The sequence below is a fragment of the Girardinichthys multiradiatus genome, chromosome 17 (genome assembly GCF_021462225.1).
Source record: "Girardinichthys multiradiatus isolate DD_20200921_A chromosome 17, DD_fGirMul_XY1, whole genome shotgun sequence".
Classification (NCBI taxonomy): domain Eukaryota; kingdom Metazoa; phylum Chordata; class Actinopteri; order Cyprinodontiformes; family Goodeidae; genus Girardinichthys; species Girardinichthys multiradiatus.
This window is the reverse complement of record NC_061809.1, coordinates 1,350,944-1,363,965: the sequence shown is the minus strand read 5'-3', so window position 1 is coordinate 1,363,965 and position 13,022 is coordinate 1,350,944. Positions and strand designations below refer to the sequence as shown.

General features: G+C 39.3%; 1 protein-coding gene across 1 annotated transcript; it reads right to left on the bottom strand.

Moving 5' to 3' along the window:
* Positions 1–562: 562 nt before the first annotated feature.
* On the bottom strand, positions 563–12,801 carry cdc123 (cell division cycle 123 homolog (S. cerevisiae)). The gene is made up of 13 exons (XM_047390323.1): positions 12,643–12,801; positions 12,346–12,417; positions 9,232–9,283; positions 8,548–8,580; positions 7,289–7,384; positions 7,059–7,165; positions 6,694–6,745; positions 5,248–5,323; positions 4,835–4,957; positions 4,537–4,565; positions 3,618–3,725; positions 3,397–3,534; positions 563–2,092 (listed from the first exon to the last, which is right to left on the bottom strand). The coding sequence occupies exons 1-13, from the start codon at positions 12,714–12,716 to the stop codon at positions 2,042–2,044; spliced, it is 1,011 nt and encodes a 336-aa protein (XP_047246279.1). The 5' UTR covers positions 12,717–12,801; the 3' UTR covers positions 563–2,041.
* Positions 12,802–13,022: the final 221 nt, after the last annotated feature.

The following is a 13,022-nucleotide window of genomic DNA, read 5'->3' as shown; positions in this document are numbered from 1 at the left end:
AAAAATGGATTGGCTTGTGCTCGGTTCTGTGTGATGTACTATGGTGTCCCAGTTAAACCAGAGAGATTCAAACATTATTGTGGGCCACATTAACTGGCAAATGTCATATTCTTCTAACAAGTATTAACACACACCTTACACATCGTTGCATGTCCCCAGCAGCTCGCCTTGGGTAGTGGAACTCTCAACTCACTTACTTCCTCCTTCGCCAAATGATTGCTCCATAAATCCAGTAAAGGCAGGGGACTGGGGGCCATAATTGGAGCCATGTCCCATACACGCACAGCTCATTTAGCTCCCAGCGTAATGAGAAGTGTTGCGTAAAAAGCACAATCAATTTCTTATGTGCTTGTTTACTGCACCAGCTGGAGTGACAGCTGGTCAATATATGACAAGAAGTTTAATGGGGTTTTTTCAGCACTCCTGTCCACAGCAATGCATGATGGGAAGAAACAGGACTCAAAAAGGGCACCCGAGGTAGCTAGGAGCAATGAGTGTGTCAAAAGCCCTAAGCGGGAATTAGCAGAAAGAAGTGCAGGAGCAGAAATAAATGAAATAGGACTGAAGTGATTAAGGGGTTTAATGGTAAACAGAGAAGTTCATCAGTCTCAAAACCCACAAACAACACAGTGAGCATGCTCCAGTTTAAAGGCTGGGGTGTCTTTCGAACATAATTGAACATATTATAAATTCTACTGATACTGAGAAATTCAAAAAGAAAAACAAATCAAATGACCTTTAAATTTTATGCATACATAATAATGCAGTATCCAATCAGGAATACATTTTGGACACCCCTGTTTTAATTCCCACTAAAAATGGCTAAAATCACACACAGGCAAATCACATAAGGTAGTTTAGCCTAATGAAACCTTAGACATTTAGTTAGTCACTTCTGACTATTGGAGGGAGGGAAAACACCATGGTGCTATCCAAAGAGCTGTTTGAGATCTTACCAGAGAAGATTTTAGCAGATTATTAATCTCAAGTATTTAGGTCAGCCGTTTCTATTTAAAGAAAACTACATGAGGAGGACATTCAAACCAGTTACCAACATCATCAGGTCTAAATGTCCAAGTTCACCCTGATAGCAGGCTGCAAGATGCTAAAAGACACCTCCAAAACCGTCAAGGTGTCATTGCAGGACCAGCAGGATCTGTAAATTACTGCAGATCTAAAATATGAAGAGGGCTTTCCAAGTTTGCCTTATTAAAAGAAAAACATAAAGTGTAATAAAGAAAGTATTTTTTGGACTGTTTTATGTTTTCCTGGCCTAGTGAATATTTTTAGACTGGATTTTTTGTCAATTTGTAGCAAAACAAACAAGATATGGGACACTCGTTCCTCAATAATGCTTTCTGTATTTAGCGAGGCCTTTCTTAAAACACAATAATGTGTTTTACGAGACAGTTTCCATTTTCAGAAGATTTAATTTAAATATTTTGACTTAAAAAAGTTACAAAGTGTCCAGAGGTGGGAGCTGAAGGTGAAGAGTGGGAGAAACGTTCCTCAGACCGATGTCAGAGATTGTAGATGTCTACAAGAAGCATCTCACTGAAATAATTTCAACCATGCCAGATAACCCTGTTTATTAGGGGTAGCGTATCCTAACTTTTTCCTCAGATAGAAAACATACATAATGAGTAAAACAAGGTTAATGTTTGTTGTTTAGGTGCAATTAAATCACTTTCAGAGAAAAAAAACCACCAGACAAATATTTGAAGAAGTCAATATTCGATAGAGTGTTCCATATTTTTCCACATAACAGTCTATAACTTATAAATGCACTCATGTCAATAATATACAATCAGGCCATCATTGTAACATCGTCCCATCAACTGTGCAGATGAATCTGTCATCAAACATGACAGAAAAATGGGATCTTCATGAGTCGGTAGGATGATTCACTAATTTAATAGGTTCCATTTCACAGCCAGGAACGTAGTGGACCTGGTACAGTCCGCAGTGGGAAAACAAAAACCAGTATAAAAATAAATGACAGCAGGGAAAAAATCTCTTCATACACACATTTCAGCTGACATCACTGTGTAGGGTTCTCCTCCTCTTCAGATTCCTCCTGCTGGCTTTTCTTCTGTGAACAGATAAAGGAGTGGGAAGTAGAACATTTGAACGAAACTTTATTAGACGTCGGGTAATATGACAAACATTTATACAGAACAGATATTTAGGAAACAACCAAACTCAGTGCTAAACTTCACACGTTGATCCTAAACCCATGTCTAATTAGTAGAGATCAGAGATCTGCGGCTGATTTCCGATCCAATTATACCGATTTTTGCTGATGGTTCTACTATTTTACAAGACACAAAAAATGGTTATAGACACGATATTTTAAACCACTTTAAGCATCAGCGATTGATTCTAAAGGACTCACTGATACAGGAAACAAAGACCTTAGAGTGTTTTCCCTCAGTAAGAGCATCTACACCAAAGAGTTTTGCTCTTACGGCGTCATGTTACAGGTTAGCTATGGTGTGTTCAATGGGATCAGATTTTTAAGTTTCTGAGTTTTACGTTTTTCGGAGCATCTTTAATAGTTAGCCTATTTTGTTTTTTCACGGGAAAAAAAAAAGAGTTATTAAAGAGTAATTAATATAGTAATAGTAATTTAATGGTAAATAAAATAGTTTGTAACAATTTTGAAAAATGTTTTTAAAAAGCTAAGATCAGCCCCGAAATTCAGCCTTGTTGTTTTTGTTCTGTTTTAGATCACCATCTAACCTTCCAGCAACTTTTTGTCTGGCCTTCGGGCATCTGTGTGCAGCAGAGATGAGCCAGTTTCTCCAGCTAGATGGATTTTTCTAATTGGTTACAATATCAGAGGCCAGACTCAGGAACGAGCCGTCCAGCCAATGCGAGGGTGACCTTCCTGGCTGAACGTTTATTACAGCTGCCAAACCCAATTGTCAGAAGTGCTCAGATTAATTGGAAAAAGCCAACAAGGGGATCCTGGAATAGGATGGAACAAGTATGATTTGTTTGGAAGAGGAAGAAGAAAGCCATTATTTTCTAAAAAAGAAGCACAAGTTTGCAAAGTTGCATCTTTAGGAAATGTTTCCAATTTCTGTAGTACATTTTGACATTGGGGTGATTTATTTCTAATAAGATTAGTCTTCAAGAAAAATCTTCCTCTCTGTATGATGGACTTCAAATAGTTTGAAAATGGCCTTCTAATCCTTCCCAGATTTTTGGCAACAGCTATTGCCAATCTATAGTCACTGTTGATGTCTTTCCATCCTGGCATTATGCTAACACACACCTGTATGCTCCAGACCTGTAAACATTAGGTTAGGTTTAAATGATTATCATTATTAGAACCCCCTCTTTTTACAATGACGGCACAGAGAATTGTTCTTTGCAGACATCAGTACTCACTAGTTTAAGAAAGTCAACAAGTTTGAAGGCATCCTCTCCAGTGGAAAGGTCCACAAAGTCCCTCGGGATTCTGTAGCTCAGACAAGGACTGGGCTGCACAGTCACCTCGCTTGTGGTGTAGCGGAACACCGGACCTTCCTGCACACACCAGATGACACTGATGGAGCTCCAGGTTGGAAAGGAGAGGAATGTGTTTGGATAAAGGCTCGGTGTTTGCTAACCTGCTGCTGATAGGCAGTCTCTTCACCAGACATCAGCTCATCCCAGCTGAAGAGCAGAGAGTCGGTCACTTCTCCGAATGGGTTCAGGTCTATGAGCCAAACCCTTCCCTGAAAAAATAAAACATTTTTCCAAAAAGTACCCTGCAAAAGTATTCACAGTTTGTCCCGTTACAATCATGAACATCCCTACTGGTATTTTATGTGCCAGATCAACACAAAGTAGGTTCCTAACTGTGAAGTGGAAGGTAAATGATAAATGGTTCTTTTCAAATTTTTAATCTGAGAAGTACCAGACAGCAGCAAGTCTTTTGGGCTGAGTCTCTACCAGCTTTTCATATCTACAGACTGAAATCTTTGGAAAATAACATAAACTATGTCAAATGGAGGCCATCTGTGAATGTTTCAGCAAGTTAATTGCATTTAGGTCTAGACCATTTAACATATGGGATATGCTTTTATCCAAACCATTCCATTGTAGCTCTGGCTGTATGTTTATCCTGCTGGAGGGAAGAAAAGTATACCCCCAGCATGACGTTGCCACCACCATGTTTAATATGTTAATAATAAATAACAGTATTAATAGTAGGAGCTAATAAAAAAAGAATAGTTCCAGCAATTAAGGAATGTTGCAAAATCTGCATCTAGGACAAGTTTTACAACAAGACATTTTCAGAAAAAAAGTTCATGAAGGTTTTATTTTACCTTATTGTAAAACATAAAAATAGAAATAAAGCAAAACTGCTCTTTGGAGTATAAAGGTTGCAACACCTCCACCATACAACTATTTGCTGCTTTCTGTAGATCTAACAGACAAAATCTCTATAAAACCCATTCAATTTTGCGGTTGTATCATGAAAAAATATGGAAAATCTCAAGAGGTATAAATAGCTTGCCACATAAAAAGAGATAAATGAGTTACCTGGCTATCTCTGTACACATCAAACACAACTGTAAAGGAGAAGAAACATCAGTGTGAGTGGACATTTCACATAAAATTCACTGTTTTCTCTACTTTCACATAAATCCACAACCTTAAGGAAGCTTTTAATGCCAAACAAAATGAAATATTAAAATTTCAATACAGCAAAACCCAGACTCATTCATCTTTCCCTCTCTTTGCTTCTGCATGATTAGCTCATTTCTATTGTAGTAAATAAATAATGACGTTGCTGCAGTGAAACGCCGTTAATACACAGACAGAAAAAGCTGCAGCTCACAGTCTTCGTCCAGGAAGTTGTACTGGACGTGCTGGCTGAAGAACTCCTGGATGGCCTGGGAGATCAGCTCCTCCTGCTTCAGGATGTGCTGGTAGTACTGTGTGTAGTCCCTCTGGGAGATCGCTGTGAGATCATGCAGACATGCAGGGAGAGCAGCTCAAATTGGATTTTATAATTGCTTCAAAAATTAGCCCGCTGAACACGGGGCACAGCTCAGACTTTGTCCTGTCACTGTTCACGCTTCATTTTGATCCAGCCTGTGTGGCTCACATCAAATGATGTTTGGATAAGAGATACCTCTAGCTTTTCTTTTTTACAGTTACTCATATTTTTTAATAAACGGGCATCTTCATAGATTGTGCCCGAAGGTCTTTTGGATGCAGCAGAATTTAATATGAGGGTGAGCTTCTCACCAATCAGCTTGTTTTCTTTGACGAAGCAGCGAAACTCTCCACCAGGGATCAGCTCACTCCACTTCCTCAACACCAGCTGAGGACACAAAGACAGCACCAACTGTTACTAAATGATGCATGGGGATGTTTATGTTTCTGCCTAATTGTATATAAAGTATATAAAGTAGGCTCCATCGGAGCATGCAGCATTTAAACTCGCTCCCTCTTCTTATTGCTTGTTACATTTAAGTTCCTTGGAAAAACGACTGCTTTAAAAATGGAAAACTCCAATTTTTGTACCAAAAAACGTTTTTATACTTTATTTGCTCTTATTTTCTAGATATTGTTGATTATGAATAATTTGCATGGGGTTATTTTTTATTTGGTTTTTTTAATAGATAGCGTAACTGCTGGAATAACTAAGTATTTTTCCCAAAAAATAAATAAAAAACTGTTTTTCTAAATGTATGTAAAAAATAAAACGGCTGTGAAAAGTATTGTTTTTTGCAACCTTGCATAAAATTAGCAGTTTAGTAAAATAAAAAATGTAATAAATAAAATCATACACATGACAGACGAAGTATCACAAAAGCCAAAAAGTATTTTCATATCAACACAACTTCAGCATCAGATGAGACCAACGTTGAGATGTTTGGCCATGAGGAACAGTGTCCTGTTTGATGACCAACAGTGAAGCAGAGCAAACACCCCATACCAAATACTGTGTGATGCATGGTAGTGGACGGGTTGTCTGGCAGCTACAGGACCTGGACACCTCGCGGCCATTGAGTTGACCATGACCTCCTCTGCATACCAAAGTGGGTCATCAACAACAAAGCAGCACATCTACAACAACATGGCTGAATAGAGAAGAATCAAGGTGTTGCTATGGTCCAGTCAAAGTCCTGACTTCAACCTGACAGAAAAGCTGCAATGGGACCTTAGAGCTGTGCATAACTTAATGTCTGCAAACATGAATAAACCGAAGCCAAACTTCCTCCACAATGATGTGAGTGGCAGATAGTTCTACGGAGAACCAATATTGAGAGATTTTGCTGATTAAGAAGGTTTTACAAGCCATTAAAACATGAAGTGCACTTTTTTTCTTTTTTAAACGCAAAGTCTTCATTCTTGGTAAAATCTTTGTTTAAAGAACAATGACCATCTTGAATCTCCTCTGTGTTTCTGTATTTAAGGAAGTTTAGGGATCCGTACTTTCTTTTTACCATGAAAAAAACAAACTGAACTGTGGTAGACAATTGCTTTCTTTTTAAAACATCAGTTTTTAAATTGTTAATATTTCTTCACTTTGCAAATGTTTTCTGTAAATAATCTAATATATGTTTGTGGCTCTACTTATAGACTGATTCTATGAAGAAAGCCCAGATTAATGCATGGTGGTTTAACATATTACATCCATTCTGAACCAGGAATATTTATACATTTTCCTGGAGAAGACCAAATTACCTCATAACTGATGACTGGATCTGGAGAGTCTTGGTCGCTACACTGGAGGAATCTGCAGAGCAAATCACACCAACGCCAGTTATATAAATGGATTTCATTTGCAGAGGTATGACTGAGGTATTCACTTTGCACTGATTTCCATAAGGATAGATCACATAGCCCTGCACTGCAATAAATCAGGGTTTTAACATTAATCAAGGTGCAGAGAACAACATATATTCATCTTCGAGCTCATTTCTTTAGCCGTCACTTATGCTTTACTGCTGTTTCCAGTCCCACCGCACAATCCACACACCTTCCTATTTTTTTTTCATACTGGTCGCCTAAGTAATTAGGCTTGGGTGGTGCTGCGTGTGAGAGCTTACGGCTGTGTGAGGTCGTGGGTGATAAAGTCGGAGCTTTTGAAGAGCAGGAAAATGTCGCTGAGGCTGCAGCACTGCAGCGAACTGTTCAGAGCGATCCAGTTGGCATCCTGTCAAAGAAGCAAGCTTGTTACCAACCTTTTAATGATGCCAGCGGTGATGGAAGACCTAAAGCTGAACTGCACCAGGTCTTCACCATGTGAACATTGTGCAGCTCAGTGCTGTGCTTTTACCCGCGGAGCGCTCCAGTTGAGTTTGGGGAAGACACGCCCACCCAGGGCGTTTATGGCCTCCAGCACTGCAGAAGTGAATTCTGGGAATTCAGGCGCCTGGCAGACACAAAACATGAAATCATTGCTTCTGTCCTTCTGCCCCAGGGCAGCTGTGGCTACAATGTAGCTTAACTGTCAGTGTGCGAATAGGTGAATGACTGATTGTAGTGTGAAGCACTTTGGGGTCTTTAGGGACTTGACAAAGCGCTATACAAGCGCAGGCCGCTTACCATTCACATCACAACTATATTGTCATAGTCAATATACATTCACTGGGCATTGTATTAGGTACACCATGGAGGTACTGGGTTGGAACCCCTTTTGCCTTCAGAACTACCATATTTTTGTGGCATAGGTTGAACAAGGTGTTGGATTCTCAGACATTTTGATCCATATTGACATGCTGGAGTGGCTGGAGATTTGACAGCAGCACATCTATGATGGAAACCTCTCGTTTCAATGCATCAGCACTGTTGGCCTGGGATCTGGTGACACAGTTTAAGATGATTTGAGCTTTTGACGTGGTGTTTTATCCTATTCTATTTTCACAAACGGACGGAAGGACGGGGGTCAGCAACAATAGTCAGGTGGGTAGTGGTGTTTAACTGATGCTCAGTTGGTCTGACTCGACCATCTGAATGTTGCAGCTGTAATCAAGACTCATCGGCAGCAGCAGTCTGGGCAAGCTGGAGAATCACTTTTCTGTTTTTAGCTGACCGGTGTGGCATATTGAGTGGTCTCCTGCTGCTGAAGACCATCTGCTTCATAGCTCAACGTGTTGTGCTTCCAGAGATGATATTCCGCATCCGTTGGTTGTCATAAGTGGTTATTTGGGCTAGTGTGGGTTTTCTATCATCTCCAACCCGGCATTTTCAGACGGCTTTGTGTGTGAAAATCTAAGTAGATCAGTTGCTTCTGAAACCCACTTACACCCGTCTGACTGGCACCAATAATGATGTTCAAAGTCCCCTTTCCTCTCTGTTCTGATGCTCTCTTTGAACTTCAGCAAGACCTCTTCACCACATCTAGATTCCTGAAGCCAATGAGCCGCTGTAAATGTGATTGGCAGGAGGTGTTAACAAGCCATAGAACGTGTGTACCTAATAAAATGGCCTGTGATTTCTATAGACGTTCAACTTAAAAACACTGGGAAATAAATCCATAAAAATCTCATGCTCCTTCCTCCTGATGAGAAATCTGCTTTTCACTGAGCTACTTACAGTGGCTGTGGCTGTTGTCTCATCATCTGACCACTAGAGGGGAGTACAGAAGCAAAGGAATTATAATGGAATGAAACATCAACTGTGAACAAAACAGATTTTAATAACAGGGTAGAGAAATGCTCTGAAAATAACTCTAATCAAGAAAAATGAAATATATTATTATTAAATAGAAAAGGTTTGACAAAAATCTGGCAACTGCTTCACATATAAGACTAAAGAAGCCATTTGTTCCCACCAACAGCATCTTGCTGTCATCTGTATAATCCATGAAATCTAAATTGAGACTTGGAATAAAGACACTTAAGATGAAAGACTGAAATGCTTTGGATTGGTGAAGTCAAAGCCCAGATTTGATTGCAGAACCAGCCCGGAGCTGTTTCCTAATGAGGACCGGCCAAATGTCTTAGTGGCTTGATGGTCCGAATTTAAGGAGGCAAAACATAATAAATTCAATAAATCAAACAAAAAATAAAACAGATTAGAAAAGTGTACACACGTATATTACAGTTTATTAAGATCAGAGTTGCTGTCATTAAGCAGAATATTGTCAATGTTGTAAGATCTTGGACTTTAGCTGTTCATTTCAGCCCATGGAAGAAAACAAGTATAACCATTAGGCCTTTTCATTCACACCAGCTGAAATGGTGGACATGATGTGTCTCCTAGCTCATTAAATGTTACCTGGATGTCTTCCTCAGCATCTGAGGTTTGTATCGGCTGAGAGTTGTGATCACTAGGGAGAAAAGAGAAGGAGAGCAAGTTTAAAATCTATGGTTTGCATAAAACTCCAATCCCTCCATGACTTCTTTAAGCTCTCTTCCACCTGCTACCTGCTCTTACTAGATATCACAAAGTCATCTGCAAACATCAAAATCCGTCAAGACTTCTGCCTGGTCTCATCTGTTATACTGTCAGTCATTGCTGCAAGCAAGAAAGGGACTTTCAGATAGATGAAAAAGCTATCTGTCACTCCTGCTGCACCCCTCACCACTGTCTCACTATCCTGGCACATGTTTACGGATAAACGCGCATCGAGAAACAGGCCGGAGACCAGAATCAGAGGAGCTTGATCAACCCTGAACAGGAACTAACTTATCAGAAACTCCAAACAATTTGATCTTTCTTCCAAATCAGTGAGCGCTCCATATATAACCAATATTAGGTGATGCTAACAACACTCTTCAGATTAGAAGTTGTAACTGAAGAAAGAAAAGTCAAAACAAGCTATTTTCAATAAAATAGAGCTTAGAGAAGCAGAAAAATGTAAAAAAATAAATTATTTAAAACAAAGCATTATTTTCTACATCACAGTTGATAAGAGTGAATAGCCAAAACGGGATCAGAAACAAAATAGGTTAAAATAGGTTGTAATAAAAATTTGGCAGAAAATGAATACAAACCGGAATTAAATTACAGTATACAAAATATGTGAGCATTTTTATGATGATGTATTTCCATTGTTCAGCAGAATATTGAACTATAAAGAAAAATATATGATATGCAATAGTTAGGTATGAATGAAACCATATTGAACAGCGATCAGTTCACATCCAACTCATAGATGTTTGCTTCCTATGAGGTTCATTTCTCTCTGCCCTCAATCAGACCACTTATTACAATAAAAACACACAACTTTTCATTTTAAAACTGATATACGACTCTATATTTATTTAAGATGTATGCTTCTTCATTTAAAACCAGGACAGAAATTTAGGTTATAAATTAGCTTTTTATTCTATTTTCAGAAATATTTATCTCCACAACTGAGACAGACCCTGGATAAACAGAAGTACACCCTATGGCAGGATTATTCAACTAAAACTGGAAAAGGTCCAGTCAGAGAAAATTTGTTTAAGCAGGGGTCTGGAAGATTATATAATTTAACTATTCAATGTAATATATATTTAAGTAGCCTTGTAGCCATCTCATCATCTGCATATGATCAATATCTTACACTCAATTCACTTCAACTCAGAACGTTTTCAGTATTTATTGTTGTTATATTGTGACATATCATAGAACTGAACATATGTATAACTGCCCATATGTGCAATTTTCTTTCATCTGCTAAATACATTTGAGCTACATTTGCAAATAAGACAATATTAATGAAATGATAACTTCATTTTAAGTGTTAAATTCAGAATATGAAAATAACTAAAACAAAGAGCTAGAATTTTCTCTTTTTGTGTTACATCAACCATCTCAACAGGTTTACAGATAAGAAATTTCAACAACTTTAGGACGGAGCTCATTTTCTTCATCTTTTGAGTTGAGTTTCCCCCTTTTTGCTCAGTGAGAAAACTGAGCTCGAGCTTCGTCTGCCAGAACTTTAAACCTAGGCTTGAATGGAGTCAAAGCCATTCTCATGCACATTTGGAGGTGTTCATTAGTGAGTCTTGAACGGCATTTAGTTTTGATAATGTTCATTGCAGAAAAAGCTGCTTCACAGTTGTGTGTGGAGCCAAACATGGTCAGGATGTATATGGCTACTTTCTTTAGACCTGAGAAGGTTGTTTCAGGGACCATTTGAACCCAGAAAGTGGGAGGGTCAGTTCTTTCAGGGGCACATCTGCTTGGAGATCAATCAACTGCATCTGGAGAGGCCCATGATCTACCCATTTAAGGAGCTGTGCCACTTCTTGACATCTGTCATAAGAAATGGGTTCTGAATGACCAAGTTGAGCTGCGGTCCAAAGTTGAAGCTGTCAAAACGGTTTCTGATGTTTAGAATCAACAAAGAAAGACACATCTTGCTCCCCCTGAACCTGTTCTTTCTTTGTCTCACTAGTCTCTTTCTCTACTTTCTATGACGCAGCTGTCTGTATCTCCTCAACTTTCTCCTTTGTTTTTTCTCGTCTTTTCGTGTGTGACTTTGCTTCCTTCTCGTCTGACTTCTCTGCACTTGCTGCAGTCACAATATTTACTGCCAGGAATGCACAGACTTGTTTGGCTGAGAGGTATCACGTAGTGTGGCTTAACTGCCATGCTATTGGTCTGTCGTTTTCCGTACACATTAAGATGCTACCGCGAAGCCTATAAAAGCGACGCAAGTTAAAATAAAAGCGCCCGTCAAGTTTTCAATATTACCCCTTTGATTTTCTGTAGGTATGGGTCCGGATGGGACAGCTTCTGTGTCCGGACCAGAACCGCGGTCCGCCAGTTAATGGTCTCTGCCCTATGGTAAGTGCAAGTAAAACTTGGTAAAGATGTCAGGATGAAACAGTGAACAAGCAGGACGAAATGGCGACCTGTTGATTCAAAATAGGTGTATGAACTGGTGAAGAGCAGAACTGACCCAGAGCAGCTAGTGGTGGTAACCATGCTTAATACAACATAAACTAGAGTAGATCTGCTGCTCCAGCGCAACTAAGGAGTCAACTGGGGTTATTAAGCTGTGTGATCTGAATGGGCACCTCCCTTCTAAGGTTTTCTGGGAATGTCCCTCTAGAAGGAGACCCTGGAGCAGATCCAGAACTTGATGAGGAGACTATATACATCCCTTCTAGTCTGGGAACGCTTCGGGATCCCCCAAAGTGACTGAAGATGAGCAGAAAGGAAAGAATAGAATAGATGGACTTACTGTGACCTGCACCTCACTTGTTAACCCAGCTTCGACATCTTTTTGCATATTTCCATATTATGACTGAATAATTGTATCTTTCTGCAGATCCAAGTAAAGCTCTGTACCGTCACTAATGAAAACCAGCACCAATCCACTTTCCCTTCCACTTTTGGTTGTAGATTATGTCTGTGTGTGTGTGTGTGTGTGTGTGTGTGTGTGTCATTTCATACCTTCCAGAAACTACCAGTGTCCCGTCGTCCAGTAAATAGTCTATTACATTCTGAGGCAGTGGGAGGACCAGACTGGAAAACAGGACATAAATCACTCATATATACTGATGATGAAAGCAGAGGGAGATTAGAAGAAGCTCAGCTGAACTGGACAAATGTTTGTTTCAGCAACACACAAACAACAAAACAGAGGATTCAGTTGTCTACGTCTGTCTTGTTGCTAACGTTAGCCATGTTTTAACGTAACAACAAACAATATCTCCTGGTCTTTCTCTCGACTAAACTATTGGTGTTTACCTTTTTATCGTGTGTTTCTTAAATATCGGATACCAAACCGAGAACTGACAGTGGACAACTTGCTCCTTCTTCATGCTGCAATATCCTGAGAAGGAAGCATGTCCGTCACTAAATGTCTTCCGAATCCACAGACGGTTCTCCGGGGACTCCAAATTTCGCGTACAGTCTCAAAATATCAGAAATCATTCCCACTCGTTTAAATATAACAGTTTACATTTATTTATTTTATGTATTGTGTAAATTTTAGCATGTATAGCTCTGGTATTTTTCCTGATTGTATTTGCCTTTTACATGGGGGATGCATTTTAAAGATGCATGATGGCGTAATAAAACGGCGTACAGACACATAGATCGTTTATTAGTGTGATCATGCCTTTTCA